The sequence below is a fragment of the Bidens hawaiensis genome, unplaced genomic scaffold (assembly GCF_021521415.1).
Source record: "Bidens hawaiensis isolate Kalapana, Puna unplaced genomic scaffold, B.hawaiensis_p1.1 tig00014823_1, whole genome shotgun sequence".
Taxonomy (NCBI): domain Eukaryota; kingdom Viridiplantae; phylum Streptophyta; class Magnoliopsida; order Asterales; family Asteraceae; genus Bidens; species Bidens hawaiensis.
Window position 1 is genome coordinate 131,033 of NW_027492306.1, and position 22,543 is coordinate 153,575.

The window sequence follows — 22,543 nt, forward strand, 5'->3', positions numbered from 1 at the left end:
AGGGAAACAAAGTTTGATCGTATTTATTTTTTAATATTTGTTGAATTGGTTGTGAGTAGATGAGAGAGAAAACTGTAATGATAAAAGTATAAAAAAATATTATTAAATTGAATAGGAGAGAGAAAATGCAGTGTTTTTAGTGTAATTATAGAGATGAGGATGATGATAAGTTGAGAATGCTCTTACCATAGTAAAAATGTCGAATTCCTTTTTCAAAAGAGCCATTTTACTCTTTCCTATATCCGGATTACCACGGTCTTTGTTAAGTAAAGCTTTTCAAATGGAATAACATGAATCATTGTGTGAAGTAATTGGAATATCTCAACCTTTATATCTTATTGAAACAAATTCAATATATTATTTTCTCTTAAGAAAGTAGCTTTGTGACAATCCCTAGTTGGTTCCATTCTCATTCTTTGGTGTAATATATTCTTCTTCCACAGCAATCCAAGTATCATAGTTCACAGCTTGAACATATGTCTGAAAGTTATTGGCCCAAGATGGATAAACCTTTATCTTAAGAAGCTTTGGAGGTTTATTTGAGGTTGCCATCTCATTCTCCAAATTAAGATTCTGTAACAGACTTGATGGTTGAGGCACAAATGCATGCTTATCATCCCATATTGAAAACAACACTTGCCTATAAGTCTTTCTTGGTGTATAAGTCTCCTTGCAACGTATAAGTCTTTGTCCAACACATAAGTCTCCCACATTGTATACGATATACGTAAAACCTTATAGCGTATAAGTCACTTATCCATTGACCAGCAAGATATACAGATGAAAATGTTATATGGACAAAAATACACTGACAAACATATCCGTTGTATTTATCACGATGAACATTCTTGCAACTTTTAAGATAAAAACAATTATGTTTGAATCTGTAACTTTGAAGGATTGATGTAGTCTAGTAAAAGAACACCTTGTGAAGATATGGTAGAAAATTGACGGTGAAATCTTCTAGTATGATAGAATCAAGATGAAAATATATAAAACTTGTGCTTTCAAAGTAGATAACGAGCCCAAATGATTTAATACCACTTGAAAGAACGGCGTGCTAAAGACATGTAGGATCAATATGACTATGTAAACAATATATACTCTTCTACGTTAAATGTGGAATCTATAACGAAGTGAAAATACACAAGTAATCCTCTTAATCTTCTTATATTATCATAACAATTTAAGTACAAACAACTTTGACAAAATCTTAGTACAAGTACTCTGGAATGATCACTAACTACTAATCAACGCATAAGTATAACTATTTATAGACTTGGAAAACATATGGGGTGGATATGTCTTATCCAGCGCATAACATATGTGCTGTATAAGCACATACGCGCTGTTAAACATTACAAAACACATTTCGAATGTTTCTAATTCATACAAGACCCTAGCGATAAAGATTTATGCTCTAAAACACCACTATAAACAACCCACCACTGCGTCAGCCATGCCATCCCGTCAACATCCGGCCACCACCGCTGCTCCGGGAAGTCTCTCTGATCAGATACGTTGCCTCCGTTTGTTCGCTGCTAACATTCACTACTGTCACGCGCGTTAACAATTGACGCCGCTGTTGTAGTGCATCGCTGCCGCCCCGTTGTTCGGTTTGTCAACTAGCATCGTTACTTTGTACCTCAGTGTCTCGAACGATTTGTTATTAATCACAAAGGTATATTTATCTCATCGGTAAATAGATATACTAATAATTATTATTTAGTCGGTACTCGTATCGTTTGTAATCGGATCATGTCGGGTCCATTAAAGTTTTGATTACTCGTTTTTCTTCCGCTGCGCATATATTAATTAATTGGATTAGTTATTATTTGACATATTTATTACTGGGTTTTAATAAATAATTATTATTTGACATCTTTATAATTACTCTAAAAACATTGCATTTTCTCTCTCATTTCAATTAAATAATATTTTTGATACTTTTATTATTACATTTTCTCTCCTTCACTCATAATCACTTTAAAAAAACATTAAAAAGTTATAGATGGTGAAAGTGTTTCTCTAAATCTATAATATATATAAACGAAGCCATAAAAATCCTACGTGTCGAGATGTGGTCGATCTCCCTTTTTTTAGAGTCACCAGATTTGCTTGATTTTTAAATGGAGACTTCTCATGCATTTGACCCAAATTCACGAGTATGGGTCTTACCAAACCCAGATATTCCTTAAACGGGTTATAACATCTCATTAAATTAAAAACTATTCTCACCAAATTATTGATGTGAAAATCTTATAAAATAGGATATACTAAAAATTATTATATGACTTTTTTTAAAAGATACTATTTATGATTAAGAAACAATTTTATAGTAAAAAAATAAGCGGGTCTTGGGTCTCACCAAACCCAGATAACTTTTTAACCGGGTTATAACATCTTAGGTATTTGTGAAACCCTTTTATCATCAAACTCTAAGTATATTATAAAATCCAAAAAAACATATTTTGCAATGTAAAGCTATTTAAATAAAAAAAACTACATAACCTACTATCTAACTAAAATATTTAAGATTGAAACACAGACAAAATTTAGTAACCTAATTTGAACAAAACATTTTATGAGTGACCTGATTTGAATAATTTCAAAACTTTGTTACTTAATATAGAGTAATCCCTTTATTTATTTATTTAAGGGATGTTTAGGATTTCTTATTTTCATCAACTTATAAGTTATAACATATAAACTTTTTGAAAAGTTAATAAGGTGTATAAGGTGTTTGGCAAACCATAAGGCGTTATGAAATTTAACTTATGGAGAAGCTAAAGTAAAGGAGTTTTAAAATTTTAGGAATATGTAACTTATTAACTTAATGTGTTTGATTTACCTATTACACTCCTCTAACACTCAAAACCCATTACACTCCTTTTAAAAAAGAGTGTTCCTTTTAACCATTTTGGTTTTTCCTAACACATAAACTATTGCAAACATCTTTTTAAAAACTTCTTTTATAAAATTCATAAGTTAATAAAGTTAATAGACATTAAAATAAGGGATATTGGTTTTTAATACTCCCAACTTTTTCTCATTGGTAGATAACACTCCCAACTTTTGATTTGTCACCCACCACTTCCAACTTTCACCATATTTTCCTGTACCACTCCCTGTAAATGTTTTGGACTAAAAATGTCATTCAAATTAGTTAAGGGGGTGAAAAAGAAAATTAAATTGTTTTAACATATACCAAATTTGTCTCCATTCAACCTTAGATCAAGCATCACCACTCCATCCTCATCAACTACCACCACCACTACACCTCTGGTATAACACCAACCCATCTACCACATATGTCATCCCTTCTTTCATTCAAAATGCCTGCACTCCATCTCAGATTAACAAGTAAATTGCTTCAATTTAGGAATCCCTGTGATTCAAATCAGAAAAGGGGATTAAGAAATTGCAAATCGACCGGTGAAATTGGGGTTCTTCCTAGGGTTTTAACAAATTGCAGAAGATAGAGTTTCAGGCAGGGGTCGGGTAATAGACCGATGTCGGCCATTACTTCCACAGTTGTCGAAGGTGTTATGTATATTTCTAACTTGTTCCAAAGTCCTCCCCTGGCCTTCGAACATGACCTCCTTCATTGTCGTCCAATGAACTGTCGGGTATGACGGCGACGAGGTGGCAGTTACCTAGTCACCGAAACCCTCTTCTTCATTTGCGTCCACCCCCGTTGTTGTACTTGTACAATTACCACTATCCCCGTCTTGTCGTTGTATTGGGAGTTCGTCGAAGAAAGAAAAGCTAGACCAGATCGTCGCCAGAAAATAAGGCAGGCCATCTCTCTCCCTCTCATTGACTTTCTCTTTCTTTGATTGACAATCTCTTTCTCTCTCTGGTAGCTTATATATGTTAAAAAATAAAATTTTATTTTTATCCCCTTAACTAATTTGAACGACAATTTTAGTCCAAAACATTAACGAGGTTAATGTTTCTTTAGACAGGGAGTGGCACAAGAAAATATGATGAAGGTTGGGAGTGGTAGGCGACAAATTAAAAGTTGGAAGTGCTATCTACCAATAAAGGAAAGGAAAGTCTAAGTCCGAAAAAAGTTTTTTTTCCACTTCAATACACAATCCCAAACACACCCTTGTTATCCAAACAATGAATCAGAGTCCGAAAGTGAAGCAGCTATGGATACCGAGGACAACAATTTATCTCGCAAAGGAATCGCAATTGCCACCGGAGAAGCTCACACTCTCGCACTCACCGGTAGTAATAATAATAATAATAATAATAATAATAATAATAATAATAATAATAATAATAATAATAATAATAATAATAATAATAATAATAATCTTATCTACTACATACATGGACTGATTTGTGGATTATTATTATGTGTATGAAGCTGATGGTATGGTTTATTCATGGGGCAGAGGAACATTTGGCAGGCTCGGCAATGCTTCCGAGATTGATCAACATTTCCCTATCAAAATCCATTTTAATAATAATAATATCAAAATTATTGGAATATCCGCTGGTGCTTATCACAGTCTAGCTCTTGCTGGTAATATTTACCCTTTTAACTACTGCATGATTTTATTTAATTTCTTATTTTCCAATATTATTATTATTTTTATTATTATCTCAGATGATGGTTCTGTTTGGAGCTGGGGCTACAATACTTGTATCCTTCCACTCTTGCTTGATGTTCGTTTAAGTCGTTCAATTGTGGTCGTTAGCGTTCGGTATTGTGTTCGTCTATGCACATTTATGTTCATTAATGTTTGTTTATGCTATGCACAGTTAATATCGGTGATATATTGGTCCCCATGTGAAATATCGGTTAAAATATTGGTCAAAATATTTGTACCGATAATATCGGCTATATTGCCCAATATTTGACCAATATCACTGTTTAAATCTTAATTGTCAATTTTTAGTGTCTAATGTTAGTGTTTTAAGTCTTCATCAGCTCCTATTTGCGCCTACAATTGTTAGTGTTTTGCAAGTTGCAAAAGGCTAAGTTGCTAATGGTAGGAGAGTATACAGTGAATTGTTAGTGTTAAATTGCTATATAAAAAAATTCTGCATGATATTAGAATTACCAATATCCCACCGCGATAAACGATATCTCAAATATTTGTCCTTGACCGATATCCGATATTTTTCCGCATTAACCGCGCAGTGTATATGTTTGTTGACTTGTTCATTTAAGATTATTAATAGTTTTAAATGTGTTTTCTAGTCTTATCATATAGATATAAAACTATTAATAAAGCAAAATTATATTCGAGTATCATGTGTTAAATTTATATGTAAAGTTAGCATATGAATACGGATGTTAAATAAAACACCAACACAAACTTGGTAGACGGACCGAATCGCTGACAATGACCATTCTCGGTTAGCCAAATCAAATAAGACATTGTCTGTGTTCGTTTGTTTATGTTCGTGAACCGTTCGTTTGTCCAATTAAAGCTTAACAAACAAACAGGAACAAGGTCCTATTTGGTTCGTTTATAGCCCTACTGAATACCATTTGAAAGAGGTCTTTGTGGTGTTCATTTTACATTTGGCATGCTTGACTTTGATAAGATGGTCAACTTGGAGTTGAAGGAGATAACTCTTTTGTTCCGTGTTTAGTGAAAATGCCGCTAATTATGGATGCATCAGCAACCAACAATGAAAAGCCACTTAAGGTACGGACCAACGTAAACTTCTCTTATTCTTTGAGCATCTATAGTCAATGTTGTAAAAGTCGGATTCCAAGGTCGACTAGTCGGTCATCTGACCCCACAAGTTGGCTAATTATCCTATTTAATTAATTCGATATTATTTGGAGTCTAAGTAATCTACTAATCCTAGTTGTAGTTCCACACTTTTAGGTTAGATTGTATATACCGAGCTATGGTAAGGTTTGTAATCAATTTTGAGTCAGTTTTCGTGATTAATAAACATTTTGGAGTTAGCCAAAAATCGTTTTTTGTTAATTGTTTTGTCTTTGATATCAAATTCACCACTTGGCTATTATGTTCTTATTATCTATATATGTATGCATGCATACATATATAGGGGTGAATTCAAGAACCATTTTATTTACCCATGAATACAATTGTTAGTTGAATGTTCGGTACCTATAGTTGTATTCACCAGTGAATAAAATGGTTTCATAATGGTTCTCAAATATTTAGTAACCTACTTTTACTTAAGAATAAGTATCTATGGTGTAAATTAATCAGTTTCATACTAGTTGCAACAAAACTAATTCATCATCATCGTACTCAGTATCTATGGTGTAAATTAATCAGTTTCATACTAGTTGCAACAAAACTAATTCATCATCATCGTACTCAGTATATCCCACCAATAACCAAGCTATGGTAGGGTCTGAGGAGGGTAAGATGTAGACAGCCTTACCCCTACCCCATAGGGATAGAGAGGCTGCTTCCGATGAGACCCCCGGCTCGATAGTAGTTTTGCATCAAGCCTTGGACATAAGGCACATAGCACTCAATCATCTGGACACCGGCTGATTGGTGCATGTACCATTGTCTTTCGGCTATCAACGCCACCACATGATGCCTGATTAACCTTCCGCCACTTTTAACGTTATTTTCACGAGATTAGTAAAATAACGTTAAAATTAGTGCAATTTTACTTTTGCCCACCCGAGGGTTCACACATATATATATTATATGCGTGCACCGCAAGCAGGGCGAGAAACTAATTATAAAACAAATTATAAAACTAATATAACTCATTTTTCCTGGAATAATTATAATTTTCCAAACACTTAACACCAAAGTGATCATCACATCTTCAAGTAACATAACTAGACCCAAACACCATCCTCTGCATTATGCAATGTTTCTAGGGGTGCAAACGAGCCTGTGCTCGACTAGACTTGAGCTCGATTCGTCTAAGACGGCGCTCAAGCTCGGCTCATTTCGAGCTCTATTTTCAAAGCTTGAGCTTGGCTCGTGAGTAGATTTTCAAGCTCGAGCTCGGCTCGGGCTCGGGCTTGGCTTGGCTCGTTTCCTATTTATTAATTAATTTATATATATATTTTTTTCAATTATAATTTTATGTATAAAATAATATATATTATTTAGTTGTATTTAGTTATTTTTTCCATAACATTATATATATATTAATTAATAATGATTACATATATATTAGAAAACTAGTTTTTATCCCCCGTATTACGGGGGTTGTTTTATATTGTTTGTTCTAATATTTATTTGTTTTTTGAATTTATATTTTTTTATTGTATGAAAGTTAATAATATACTTATGGTTTGATGATAAATTGTTTCACAAATAAATGAGATGTTATAACCCGGTTTAAAAGCTATATGGTTTTGATGAGACCCAAGACCCGTTTATTTTTGTTTATTATAAAATTGGTTTTTTTAATTATAAATAATATTTATGAAAGTTAATAATATACTTATGGTTTGATGAGACCCAAGACCCGTTTATTTTTCTTACTATAAAATTGGTTTTTTAATTTAAATAATATATATCTTTTTTAAAAATAAGATATTAATTTTAGTATATCCTATTTTATAGGATTGTTACATCAATAATTTGGGGAGAATAATTTTTTTATTTAATGAGATGTTATAACCCGTTTAAGGAATATCTGGGTTTGGTAAGACCCATACCCATGAATTCGGGTCAAATGCATGAGAAGCCTCCATTTAAAAATCAAGCAAATCTGGTGACTCCAAAAAAAGGGGGAGCGAGCACATCGCGACACGTAGGATTTTTATGTTTTCGTTTATATATATTATAGATTATATAAATGACAAGCTAGTTTAGGCTCGCGAGCCGGCTCGAGCTCGATAAGTGAAGCTCGGGCTCGGGCCCGTTTATTAAACGAGCTTATTTTTAGGCTCGGGCTCGATTAAGCTCGACTCGGTCGAGCTTTTTCACGAACTGATCTCAAGTAGCTCACGAACGGCCCGGCTCGTTTGTATCCCTAAATGTATCATTATGACCAATTATGTGATTCTTGTTACTCATTTCTGAAACACGCGTGCATTTTTAAACCCAGATTTCTTCGGTGAAAGCTGGAGGTATGGTTTCACTAGCAATTGATGACCTCGGGCATCTTTGGATGTGGGGCACTTTACAAGGAACCTCAATTGAAATGGAATCTACACCTACCATTCCAATATCCATTAATTTCAATAATTATACTGTGGTCAAGGCGGCGTGTGGCGGTGGCCACATTGTAACAATAGTCAATAATGGTAGCAATCTTACATGCTATAGTTGGGGAAACAACGATCACGGGCAGCTGGGTCTCGGAGACACTGAAATGAGAGCAAACCCTCAAATAATCGAGACGTTTAACACATTGGAACCTTATGAAGTATCTTGTGGGGCCTCACATACTTGTGTACTTGCTTATTCAACAAAGACTGAGAGTCAAAGTGTTTGCTATAGTTTTGGTCATGGTAGTAACGGGCAGCTAGGTCTGGGGACAACTAAAGATTCACCCTCCCCAGAAAAGGTCACCGGGCTGCCCGGAAATTTGGTTTTAGTTTCAATCGACCGTGGTTTGTTCCACACGAGTGTTGTTTCTTCATCAGGACATGTTTGGTCATGGGGGATGGAAAATGGACTTGGGCTATGTCCCGAGGCCAGTTTTGTAGAAACGGACGGTGGAGATGCGCTTTCGCCTCGTCTCATCAATGGCCCAGATTTCAAGCAACCAGTTCAGGTAGCTTGTGGTGCAGCACATACTGTTGTGCTTGCGGACAGTGGATACAAGCTCTGGTCTTGGGGAAGAGGAAGAAGTGGGGTCCTTGGAAACGGTCAAGATGTTGACTTTTTCAAACCAAAGGCCGTTTTGTGGCCCCCACCAAACGAAGCAGTTTCAGAAACTGCTGGTAAGATTATTGAAAAGGATGCTGAAAATGTTACAGATATGGAGAAGAAGTTATCTGGTGTAATGGAAGAGTTGACTTTTGTTCGGTCAAAGCTTTCGTTAATGGAGAGTTATGTTAGTATTCTTCATGGTTCTATATTTGGAAGGCCTTTTGAAGGAGATAGGGATATGCCCGTCTCGTTACGGGACCCACATGGAACGTTTGACATTACAAAGGAGTGGGAGAATATGTTGGAATTGTGTGATCGCAGGAAGCTCGTACGTTTGCAGATGTTTTATCGTAACATGCTTGCGGGTGTGGAAGATAAGATGTTAAAGCTAAGGGTTAAGGAAATGCTTAAAGAGTATCTTGAATCATCAGCAGGTAGCAGTACTAAAACATGAAGTTTTTTAGATGTCTTTTTCTCTTTTTCCTTCTTTTTTTTGGGTAAAAAGTAAAAACTAGTTAAAAGTTATACATTTCTGAAGTTTATGTTTTGAATGACAACCCTTGTATTATAAATAAACTGTAAGCTCTAATGATGATTAATAAATTAATGCCGCACTTAAGCTTTATTTATCAATCATGCTTCACTAACTTGAGTGTCAGAGGCTTCGGCCTCAGACCCATTATAACGGGTGTCCACGGATCCATAGTAGATCAGATGGTACGAAGTGTGACCAAACTCCTCAGCTGCTACAACGATCTAATTCTCGTCTTGGTAGATCCTTGTAGCAAAGGCGGGTTTTGTCTTGAACTTAGCGAACGCAATCGGTTCGACGATGGTTCATCACTTGAAAATTGAATTTCAAGATAAAATAACTATGGTCTGATAATTTAAACCTCAAAAGATGCATTGTATAATACTTGTCGGTAATCCCTTAGTCATTTTGTGAGGAAATCACATATAAATCTCCCAAGAAAATATATAAATTTAAAACATTACGTTGTTAATCCCTCGATAATCAACGATGGAATAGCAAGGGAACAACGAGGGACGGTGTTGGTGATGGTCATTGGCTTTTGCAACAGACTTGATGTCTGTGATCCACTAACGGTTGTAATATTAAGATTTCAAACAAAACTTCATTCCAATTTTTTCAGTCGTCGTGAATAATAAAAGGGTCGGAGGCGGGGCTCATATGCGCCTGTTTCCTTTCCCAAAATTGTTTCTTCTTCCTTAGTTTTGTTGTATTTATTTTTGTTGCCTTTAACCTTTTCCATATTTGTTTTTGTCTGTGACTTGTTATTTAGCTTGTCTTTTTTCCTTTATAATCTGTAGATACAATCAGGTTGAAATAAGTTACCAGTTCAAATTTCTGTATATTTGTTTTTTTAAGTTTCATAATTTACCTTTTATTTATATTTATAAAACAAAATCACCCGGTCACTATTTCCTTTTGGTTCACGTATTCGTATGGGCTCTCGAGTGAGCAAAAGTTAAATTGTATTAATTTTGACGTTATTTTACTAATTTTGTGAAAATAACGTTAAAAGTGGCGGAAGGTTAATCAGGCATCATGTGGTGGCGATGATGGCCGAAAGACAAAGGTGCATGCACCAATCAGTCGGTGTCCCAATGGTTGTGTTATGTGCCTTATGTCCAAGGCTTGATGCAAAGCTACTATCGAGCCCGGGGTCTTACCAGAAGCAGTCTCTTTGTTCCTACGGGGTAGAGCTACATCTTACCCTTCTCAGATCCTACATTAGCTTTGCTATTGGCCGAGTACGATGATGATGATTGTAACACCCCAACTTTTCTTAAAATAAATAATAATATTCTATTATTATTATTATTATTATTATTATTATTATTATTATTATTATCCGAGTTAGAGACGTTGAAAAGTAATTTATGGATTTAATAATAATAATAAAAAAAGTAAAATCATCATTTTGAAATGTTAGTTAATATATACGTATATTGTAATAGTTATAGTTTTGTAATTTGTTACTTTAATGATAACTATAATGGGATGAACCTTTTAATTTGTATCATATAATTTTAATAATTATTATAATAGTAATAGTTATCGTATTTGATTTCACTAGTTTGTTAAACGTAAAGTTCGAGAAGCATTTTCTTGGGTTAGATTACTTATAAGTGTAGATATATATAGTTACGTTTGATAGTGGATTTAAATATAAATTCTTTTTTTAAAGAATTTAAAAAAACAATTAATTTAAATGACAAATTGTTACCTATTATTCAAATATATTATTATAAGTTGATATGGATATAGTATAGAAGTTGATATATTATATGACTACAGTTAATATAGGTTTTAAATTTTAAATCGAATATGTAGATAACAATATGTTGACACTTCTTTTAAAATATAAATTGGAATCCTCTTGAACGAATCATTCATATGCTAATACTAATAAGAATAATAAAAATAATCCCATCTCCTTTGCTTTGCTTCGACCTCCTGCCAATGTTTTGATCTCCAGTCATTCCGAGTTTATGTTTTTGACATTCATTCTTAAACTACCACAACATTAGAGAATAAGAAATCTACGCAATTAAGGTACGATATCTGGGATTTTTCACTCGTAGTATTAATTATTTTCCGTTACTTCATAGTACGGTTTCTGGTTTCGTTCACTCTTAGTATTAATTGTATACCGGTACTTCGTTTTCGTTTACTCATGGTGTAATTCTAATCCGTTACTTTGTAGTACGGACGGTCGGTATTTTATACTTTAGTATCACCAAGTTGTCTCTATCGATACGATTCATTTGGTCTTTAGGCATTTTATATGTTGTCAACTTTTATATAGTTTTGTTTTGCTATCCGTTTTGGTTAGAGAGATTTGTAGCATGCAATAGATTTTATAAACCCGTACTCATTATTGCATGTTCCTATGGTTAGTACTTAATAATATGAATTCTTATTAATATGTTATATGTTCGGCAGTTATATTGCCTTGCAGTTTTAGTACTCTGTTACCCGAGCAACACTTTTCGTGACAGTGCGTTTTAAAAGTTCACGGCGTCTCTAACTAGTACTTTGGCCGTTTAGGGGCGTATAGATCGATCCTAGTTCAGTTATATGTTACACGTCATACGTTATATGTTATATGTTTTGGCTATGGGTACTCTTTTAATTTACGTGACTTATTTTAGCAACATCACTTATCGTGTAGGTCAGTCACCGTTATATGTTTAGTATTGGTTTTTGTTCTGGTATTATATTGACATGTGTTCTAAAAGTGTCATATTTTAGTATCATATTTATTTCGGTTACGATAGATTTTATTATTATTTTGCTTTCGTTCGTTCGTCTTATCACCATAACTATTGTTCTTTCCGTTACTGAGCAATCTTTGGCTTAGCCGTATTTTCTTGTTTGTGTTTGTCTTATTTGTTGACAGGTAATTCTGGAAATCAGGGAATTCAGTGATGAGAGTAAAATGAAGTTCAAGAATAAAGACTCTATTTATTTTCTTTAAATTCAACTTTTAATAAATGAGACTTAGGATTTCTTTCAGTTTGTTTTAACTTATTGGTTTGGATTCTATTTCTTTCTTTTAAATGAATCGTGTTTTGTTTTTGATATCTGTAATGGTGACACACCAGCCTATTCTGGGTTAGAGTGTTACAATGATAATGACGACATATTTTATACATTGTTTGATCACTCATAGTTTTTCGACTCGATCTTATAATAACAAACAAAAGAATGTTGAAATTTACATTTAAATAATGACGACATATTTTATACATTGTTTGATCACTCATAGTTTTTCGACTCGATCTTATAATAACAAACAAAAGAATGTTGAAATTTACATTTAAATTAAACCAATATTACTTCTAATGAAACAATCAAATCAACAAACTAAACTAGCTCTACATAAATTAATTTCACCCCACACAATCTTCAGTACCCCCATGTTGATCCTGTATCATATTTTCTTCTTCATCTTGGCTAACATACGCCGAGAGGTTAATATACCTCTCCTGTTCAGCTCGATCCCTCCACCTTGATCTACATATCACACAACTTGTTGACCTTCTCCTACTACTCCTCTTCCACGCCAACAAACACTCTTCATGAATCGGGTTCTTACACGTGGCACACGCCACCAGCTTCCGACCCTCCGGCTTCCCCATATCCTCCAGACAAACTGGACACGCAGCCCCCTCCTCCGCCTGCACCGGCAGCACCTTGCCCCCAGGGTGGGTTGCAGCGCGGTGCTGATACATTTCCTGAAACCGTTGCCTGATGGTCACCCCGACAACGGTTTCAAGGGACACCGGTGCGGAGAGGAGGCGGGTGACCTGGCTGGGGTGGAGGGTGGTGCTCCATAGACATGGGTCGTCTAAGGAGACTGACAGCACGCGGATGTAGAGAAAGAGAATGTGTTTGCATGGGGTGGTGCGGTCGGGGCATGTGCACGATGGGGAGGTGGAGAGGTTAACGGTGTAGACGTTGCCGGTGGCTCCCAAGATGAAGAAGTCGGAGTTGGAGCGGTGTAGGAGGCGGAGGCGGTGTTCGAGTGCGCGGAGGACTCGTTCGGTGAGGGGTTCCGGTGGGTAGTCTGCAGGGGGTGGCGGCGGAGGTGGTGGTGGTGGTTGTGACGAGGATGAGTTGGAGGCCGATGGATGAGAAGGATCCATTAATTGGTCTGTTTGTGTATAATATTATGTGTGTTTGGGGTGGGGTAATAATATTAATAATGTAGGAGACTGAGAGATACTTGGATGAGACGTGAACGGAATGTGGTGGAATAATAAGTTAAGTTAGTTAAGGGGATAAGTTACCGGTTGCTTCGTTAATGTTTGTATTAGGTTGTCCGCGAGGCAAGTCAACTACAGGACTTTGGGTTTCCATTAACTATAACCAACTAGGTGGGATTATAATTTATTTTTTATTATTGTGTGTTCTTGTTTTAGAGGTTGTAACGGAAAATTTTTATTATTTACGTGATCTAAGTTGAAATGAAAATTCAATAATAAGTTAAAATAAATCATATTACAAAAAGAAAAACGACAAAATTTTTTTTATGGATTTGTCAATACACATATTGTATAACAAATAAATAGAGCATAATGTGATATAAATGACTCAACTAGAGACTACTTATATATGAGAGTGCATGATTGGTTATGTCGGTTTTTATTTTTCGAAAACTGATTGATTCCATCTTTTGTTTTTTGTTAACTTTGTAAGGTTAGGCATATGAAACGTTTGGTCACTCTTTAGATAATGCAAGCAAATGGTTAATGCTCAGTTGGTCATTTGAAAAACAGTAAGTGGAGAGCTATACGATTTTTTTGGTTACGATAGGTTAATGTAGAACCCGGTTCGGACTCTTAATTATATGTTTGTAATATGTTTTGAGAACTTCTTTCCAAATAATTAACGAAGTTGCAACCTTAACTACCCGTATGACCAAATTGATAGTCATGAAAACCCAACCAAATCAGTGCCTCACAAGAATCCCGACTAGCCGACCCCTAGAAAGCCCACTAGTACGATAGCCGTATATCGCTAGTCGACCACTATCACCCATCAGCCCAATAATGGGATGTTTGGCCTAGCTTTTATTTTTAAGCTTATGCTTTATAGCTTTTTTTCTATTATTTGATAAGCTCTTTTTAAGTGTTTTGATTAGTTTATATTCTACAAGTTAATTATGTGTCTTAATAAGTTGTTAAATCCAACATTCTTAAATTTGTTAGAGTAATAATTACTAATCCACCACCATTTGAGGGCAATTGAGTAATTTACACCATTAAACAAATAAGCTTCTATCAAATAAGCTAAAAAACCATCTTCATATAAGCTTCTTCAAATTAGCTTATATAAGCTAATAAGCATAAGCTTAAAAAGCTAAGTCAAACAACAAATTAAACTTATTTTGTTAAAAAAAAGCTAAAAAAGCTATAAGCTTTATTAAAAAAGCTAGGCCAAACACCCCTGCCTCGTGTTATCTCAACAAGATAACACGTACACGCTCCTATGAGCCTTATCGCAATGATGAAACTTAAGGAGGAGAGTGGCCACCAAATTTAATCCATCTTTCACACGTTATGTCTTTTACATAAGCGTCACGTAAAATCTCCATCATTCCATCCAAACCCATCTTTCTAAAAGGCTGAGTCTTATTTTCATCTTTCATCATTCAATCAAAACAAAATAAATAAACTCGTTATTATTTAAAAAGTTAAAAAGTAAACTAACATTGTTTTTTAAAATTAAAATTCATTAGTAAATTAAAAACTACAACATTAATTTTTTTTTTGGGAACGACCAACTAAGTAATGCCGGGTACTTCGTACACGGCCCCCATTGACTAAAGGTAGCCCGAGCCAACCACTAGTCGGGACGGACAGAGCCCCTAGCGGTCCCCCTATTGAGGGATTCCCCGGATAAAACCCGACCCCCACGCTCGCCAAAGGCACGACAGCGAGGGGCCGCTAAAACTGGGTGAGATCAGGACTCGAACCCTGGCAAGCCAGGGTCATCCCTCATATCTCCCATATAAATTGGTGATAGTAAGGTTTGAATCCCCTACCTCTCACTAGTAAAGTAAGTGCTCTATCATTGAGCCACATCCAATATATACTACAACATTAAAATTAAAAATTTAAATCAACATGTATCCTTTTCAAATTAAGTTCATTAATATATTAAAAATTTAACATTAACAAAAATATACAAGAATTAGAAATAACATTAAAAACTAACTACTCACGAGGTGAGGTACGTGTGTGTTCCAAATTTGCCGAATAAGTAAAAATCGTAAGGCCAAATTGGTGCACCGATCATGTTTATGAATTGGTCATCCACCTTTCGTTGTTTGTAAGATTGCGTATGCATTTAGAAGATATCACTCTACCATCATCCTTTAAAATCATATATGTAGAATAATATAAGCGTACATAGTTTTTCTTAATTTTTCTAGGATACATTGCCCGTGCTAGTAGTAGAATTATACTCCACTTCGCTTTCATAAAACCAAAAGTACTTTCTATGTCTTTTCTCGCCGCTTTTTTCTCCTTAGCAAACATTATTTTTTTTTATCTTCAGTTGCAAAACGTGTTGATTTTACGAACACGGCCTAAACAGAGTATCTGTTTTCTACAAGGTAATTTAACCATAGTAAAAATTTTTAACGCATCAAATGTTAATGGACACCTAGGTGCTGTTCCATGCATATGCTCGTTGATTAACGACTAGTGTAGGACGTTTACGTCGTTATTCGAACCAACATCTTGAGAGGTCACCGCTTAATGAGTTATGGTTGGCTACTCATGGTCTCCTCATTTGACCTCAGAATTCAGTTGGACAACCGGCCACACCCACTGGGTACAATCAATGCTTCTATCATCCTGGGAAATCAGACATTTCATGAGCCTCATATATGTTGGATATTTTAGTGTAATTTAAGATTGAGTGTGACATTCAAATAAGAGTGCACGCTTGTTTGAATGTCATCGAGCCTAACGGGACTAAAGTTCTTCATCGAAAATGCATTAGAAATTTAATTCCATGCCAAATATGCATTCATGTAACATAAGGGACTAAAGGTGTAATTTCCTTGTTTATTATGCAGTTATCAGAAAACTGAAAATAGGCTCCGGTATTGGTTAAGAGAGGAATTGGTTCTGGAATAGAGGAGATCTCTCAATCAAGTATATACAAAAATCTAGAACCAAATCTGATTTTATCCAATCAAACGTTGGTATACACTCCAATTGTTTGATCTGAAAGTGATTACACGACTTCAGATTTATCCAAGTTATTTCAAGAATTCCCCAACAAAAGTCAAACAAGTTGTGAAGATGACAAGCGGTGGTGAATCTGTGAAGGACATGACAAGTAAATTTGCGAAATTGGACAAGTTTGAAGGGCAAGATTTTCATCGCTAGAAAAAGAAAATGCATATTCTCTTAAAGACTTTGAAAGTGGTGTACGTTTTGAGTACCCCGATCCCGGAGGAATTGGCGGATGTAGGGGTGTGCAAAGTGACTTACCCGACCCGAAAGTTTAAAAGCCCGATGGGGTTCGGTCCTTCAGGATTTCGGTCCGTCGGTCCTTTGCAATAAACCGAGAATGGATAATGCTACGACATCAATGTCTTAGACATGGAGTTGTTGAAGTGATGAAGATGGAGAGAATCGATGAAGGAAGAGAAGGCACGAGAGTGTTAAGAAAAAACAATTTTATATTGATATAAAGTGATTGAAGCCTTAAACTAATGTCCCTATCCACCATCTAGAGTTCTAGACCACCAACCCCTTTTAACCTTGATGTATTCTTATATTAGGTTAGATTTATTTATATTATTAGTGTGACATTCGTCAATTTCGGGTCTTGTTTGTATTCGTTTATCATGTAAACCGACCCATTTTGTAAACCAAAGCTTATGATATAATCAAAATGATGGATTTTATGTTACAATATTGTTTTACACTTGTTGGGTCTTGAAAACATTCTTTTTGGTCCTTAAAACTCTTTAAAAATGACTTAAACCAAACTTTGGGGACTATTATTGCCATTTACCAAAAACTTGTTTGACCATTTCAACCATCACATGCATCTTTACCCTATTTGTATGAACCATACTCTTACCATTATAAAAGCAAGGCTCCATACACCATTTTGGCTGTTCATCTTCTCCAAATCTCTCTCAAATCCAAGTATTCATCTTCAACATTTTGTTATTTTGATTTCTTAAGGTCAACTAACTATAGTCTTTCATTTTAACTTGTTCATCTAATATTACTAACACTTGAATATGGTGGTACAACATATATATAATACACACCCCTTGTTTCCTTTATTTGTTACTTCACCGACTCTGGTTGGTTAAGTTTCGAATGTCATAAGGCAAGGCTTCATGGAGGACTTCGTGTTCTTGATATATATTTACACACACATAACTTATTATACATATCACTTATGACTAACTTCTAACCCTTTTTAGTTTGTTCATCTTATTTACAAGTTCCATGGTGTGGGTTTGTATAAGACTAACCTCGGTTTAACCGAAACTAGTCTAAACCGGAAACCAAACTTTTGTTTACAAGTTTTGTTAAAATAGTTGTTTAAACATGTTTATTGCTAGATTTGAGTTTCAAAAATCATTTTTACAAGTTCTTTGATATTAAGCATATGGAATCCATCTATGAACTCGTTGGGAGATGGAAACCGAACTAAACCGAAACTTTTGCTTAAAAGACTTGTAGTTAACTTTTTAGTAAGTTCTATGATATTTGGGCATGTAGAAACCATCTATGAACTATTTGTGAGATGGAGACCGAACCAAACACTATACCGACTTTTACTCGCTTAAGACACACAAGTGTGTTTTTAGCTATCAAGACTTGTATATTTCTTTAAAAATAGTTTACAAACTGATTTTAATTATTTTCTTAAGTACTTGGAATTGTTGGATCCAACTTGATCTCATCACATAGTTTGGACCGACAAAACCGAACACTCGCTTAACGTGCGTTGTTAGTTCTAAACAATAGATCTACATACTTGGTTAAGTGTTAGTGTATTTTAATGAGTTATCTCATAACAATTAATATGTTGGAAAGTTGACTTTGGGTTTGACCATTTGTCAAGACCCGAACCGACAACCCGAACACTCGTTAAAGACCCGTTTTAGTATCTTTGTCCCAAAGGAACTTGCATTTTAGCATTTTTCCCACCTTATTACTTAACATTGGTTAAGTAAATATTAAGGTTAGATACTTTAACCCGGTTTCAAGAAAACATACATTTTTAAATGATTGTTATTATAAATTCTTAAATAGTTATATTTTAAACCTTGAACTTTAATTGTTTACTTTTTGCAACAATTATTTTATTTAAAGATCTTCAAGACAACCATTCTAAATCCAAGATTTTATTGTCATTTAGGCCTTGCTCGTTAAACTTCATCCATCCGGTTATTCATCTTTTACCGATCAAGTTTTATACTTGAACGTGAGTAACTTCATACCCCGTTTTCTATCTTTTATTTTGGGGGTGACATTTCATCTTATCTAAACTAAATGTTTTATACTTGGGTCTTAAACCACAAACGTTGTTGTATACTTTACTTGAATAATTGCTCGATTTGGTGTTCTATGCTTATTTTCCTATGTGTTTATCATTTTTGGATGGTGGAACTATAAATCCTAGACCATTTGGAAACCCCTCATGGAAAGGTGTCGTTAACGTAATGCAATTAGCGATAACTATAAAATCCTAAACTATTTGGTAACCCCTTATAGTTGGGTGTCGCTAACTTGTTAGTGATAACTATTTATTCAAGTTTATAGCTATTATTTATGGTTTTGTATACTAGTTTTGTGGCTTTTCATACTATATATCTATTGTTCAAACTTATGAATTGCTCACCAACCTTTGTGTTGATAAACTTTATTTTATGAAATGTTACAGGTTTGCATCTAGGTTGATTTTGGAGTTCGGTGAAGAAAACGTCACAAATACCGTTAGGATATTAGCAAAAATGAACAATATTTGATTTGCTATATTTCGTTGTATTTGACTAATGAATATTTGGTTATGTGACATTTTTGATGTTGTGAAATGAAATGAGTTTGACGAGAGTTGACGAGAGGCATAAGCGATCACTTTCTTTCGTTGCATTAGTACACATCCCAAACCGGAATGGGATGCATCACTAAAGACGACGAGATCTTCGGTACCTTCTGGCAAAGCCAGTATAGGAGCTTGGGTAAGCTTTTGTTTAAGTACATTGAACGCCTCTTGTTGCTTTGCTCCCCATTCATACTTGATATTTTTACGTGTCAAAAGAATTAAGGGAACAGCGATTCGAGAGAAGTTTCAATAAACCTTCGATAGTAGCCGGCCAAACCTAAGAAACTTCGAATCTCGGTTGGCGACTTTGGGATATCCCACTTCGAGATGGTTTCAATCTTAGCGGGATCTACTTGAATACCATTGACATTGATGACGTGACCAAGAAATTGCACTTCGTGCAACCAGAATTCGCATTTCGAGAACTTGGCGTACAATTTCTCGGTTCTAAGGATTTCAAGTAGGGTTCGAAGGTGGACTTCATGATCATCCTTAGAATTAGAGTAAATAAGTATGTCATCGATGAAGACGATAACGAATTTATCCAAGTAAGGTTTGCAGATACGGTTCATCATGTCCATAAATGCGGCTGGCGCATTAGTAAGTCCAAACGGCATGACCGTGAACTCATAATGTCCATACCTTGTTCGAAAAGCGGTTTTCGGAATATCTTCGGATTGAACTTTAAGTTGGTGATAGCCGGAACGAAGATCGATTTTGGAAAAGTAGCTAGCACCTTGAAGCTGATCGAATAAGTCATCGATACGTGGAAGTGGATAACGGTTCTTGATTGTGACTTTGTTGAGAGCTCGGTAGTCAATACACATCCGCATGGATCCATCTTTCTTCTTAACAAATAGTATCGGCGCTCCCCATGGCGATGAACTTGGTCATATAAAGCCTTTCTCGAGAAGTTCGTCCAATGGTTTCTTCAATTCCTTCATCTCAGTTGGTGTGAGGCGATATGGAGCTTTAGCGATCGGAGCAGTTCCAGGAATTAGATCAATTCTAAATTCTACTTCAAGATCGGGAGGAATGCCGGGGAGTTTGTCGGGAAATACATCGGCATAATCAGAAACAACGGGAACGTCTTTGATTTCTTTAGGTTTTGATTCTTCGGTGACGTAGGCCATGAATGCTAAGCATCCTTGATTTAAACATTTGTTAGCCCTTATCATGGAGATTAGGGTAACTCGGCCTTCGTCTTTATCCCATTCAATTTGTATAGTACGTTTGTCAGGGGCTTGAAGTTCAACGGTCTTGCTGTTGCAAAGGATACGAGCATGGTTGTCGGATAGCCAATCCATACCCAATACAACATCAAAACCGGCAAGAGTCATGGGTAACAAATGAATAGGCAAAACATAACCGGCTAGAGAGATTGTTCCATTTTCTAAGGCTTCGGTAATTTTTACAGTTTCGCCATTAGCGGTCTCAACGCTTAGAGTTTTATTGAGTTTGATTAAAGGTTCGTTTAATAGACTACAAAACTTATAATCTATAAAACTTAAGTTGGCACCTGAATCAAACAAGACCCTAGCATAAGCGTTGTTAACAAGAAACGTACCGGTGATTGTTTCCAGTGTGTCGGTCGCCTTCTTCGTATCAAGGACGAAGATTCTTGCATTGCCCTTCTTGGGCTCGTTCTTCTGAATGCTACCACCCGCACCACCTGTCGCGGGTTTGTTTTTAGGGCACTCAAAGCTAAGATGCCTCATTTCTTTGCAGTTGTAGCAGGTCATCTTCTTTTTCCAACAATCGGCCGTGGTGTGGCCTGATCGATTACATGATTCACAGACTCGTGAGGTGAAGTTGCATCTACCTCTATGATACTTCTTGCAAATTTTGCATTGAGGGATGCCAAGATTGGAACCAGGCCTTCGTTGGTCGATTCCCTTACCCTTGAAGCGGGTATCTCCGCCTATCCTCGAATCATGTGCTGGCACAACCTTCTTATCCTCCTCCTTGTTGCGGATCAATCTGCCCATCAGATATCCAGCCAACTCCATCGCAGAGTCAGCGGTTTGTGGTAGGTGTGACCTTACCATGTCACGAATTTCTCGTGGCAAACCCCAAATGTAACGTGTAACTTTGCTAGATTCCGGGGTAACCAGCTGGGGAACTAATCGGCAATACTCGTGAAATTTCGTGTTATACTCACGAAGGTTCGTTCCGATAACCTTGTGAGCCAAGAAATTTGTTTGAATTTGATCTGTCTCGTGCATTGGACAGAACTTTGACATCACCAACTCTTTAAACTCATCCCACGTCAATTTGTACATTACTTCCCTTCCTCTACTCATTACTAGCGTGTTCCACCACTCAAGCGCTTCGCCTTTAAACATCAAGGCGGAGTATTGTATCTTCTCCTCGTCCGAACATTTTCTTGTAATGACGATCGTTTCCATTTCTTCGAGCCACCTAACCGTGGTGATGGCTCCTTTGTCTCCGTGAAATTCTTTTGGCCCGTAGTACTTAAAGTCTTTGAACGAGCATCCACTTATCTTAAGTTTCTTAAATTCTTTTCTAACACCCTTATTGTCGTTTGAATCATTCTCACTCTCTTCCTCACGTGAAGGTCGAGTACGGGGTTTAGAAACAGATTTTCGGGAAGGATTTTCAGATTGAGTATGTTTTGTTTGTCTAGAATGAGATCTATTTTCAGATTCTTCTTGAACAGCTTTTCTAATCATTTGTTGTATTTGATTCATATACTTGTCGGGAATTGGTTCCTCTTGTTCTTTCTCGGGACCTTTCCCTTTCATTTCACGTTTCTCGGCTTCCTTTCGGGATGCCTCACGATTATCACTTTGTCTAGACATTCTTTTTAATCTTTTCTTTTATCTGAAATTTAACATATTTCTTTTCTTATTATACAAGTTTTATTTATTTCACAATCATATACATATCATAAATGATATGTATATTATTTTACAACTTACTTATATATCGTTTCAACGATATATAAGGTCCTATCCTTACATTTACATATGATACATATCATACACACATATCATACAAACTATATTACACACAAACTTCATCATCTTGTACACACGCCACTATCTTCTCAATCTTTCATAAACTTCTTCACAACTTTGGTAAGTTTGTTGCATTT

At 35.6% G+C, this 22,543-nt stretch overlaps 2 protein-coding genes across 2 annotated transcripts; one reads left to right on the top strand and one right to left on the bottom strand.

Annotated features, from left to right (window-relative positions):
• The first annotated feature begins 4,113 nt into the window (after window positions 1–4,113).
• LOC143547722 (ultraviolet-B receptor UVR8-like) lies at window positions 4,114–9,429 on the top strand. Its single transcript, XM_077039079.1, has 5 exons — window positions 4,114–4,236; window positions 4,379–4,537; window positions 4,622–4,657; window positions 5,569–5,672; window positions 8,032–9,429. Exons 1-5 carry the CDS (start codon window positions 4,158–4,160, stop codon window positions 9,253–9,255), a joined length of 1,602 nt encoding a protein of 533 aa, XP_076895194.1. The 5' UTR covers window positions 4,114–4,157; the 3' UTR covers window positions 9,256–9,429.
• Window positions 9,430–12,722: 3,293 nt separating this feature from the next.
• Window positions 12,723–13,488, bottom strand: LOC143547721 (uncharacterized). Its single transcript, XM_077039078.1, has one exon. The coding sequence runs from the start codon at window positions 13,476–13,478 to the stop codon at window positions 12,723–12,725; it is 756 nt and encodes a 251-aa protein (XP_076895193.1). The 5' UTR covers window positions 13,479–13,488.
• Between the last annotated feature and the right edge of the window lie 9,055 nt (window positions 13,489–22,543).

What these genes read in the sequence shown, in the direction of transcription:
- LOC143547722 (XM_077039079.1), top strand. Translation starts at nt 4,158, where the DNA reads ATGGATACCGAGGACAACAATTTATCTCGCAAAGGAATCGCAATTGCC. An exon ending in TCACACTCTCGCACTCACCG is followed by an intron (nt 4,237 to 4,378) that starts GTAGTAATAATA and finishes ATGTGTATGAAG; the next exon opens with CTGATGGTATGGTTTATTCA. An exon ending in GAGCTGGGGCTACAATACTT is followed by an intron (nt 4,658 to 5,568) that starts GTATCCTTCCAC and finishes GACTTTGATAAG; the next exon opens with ATGGTCAACTTGGAGTTGAA.
- LOC143547721 (XM_077039078.1), bottom strand. Translation starts at nt 13,478, where the DNA reads ATGGATCCTTCTCATCCATCGGCCTCCAACTCATCCTCGTCACAACCA.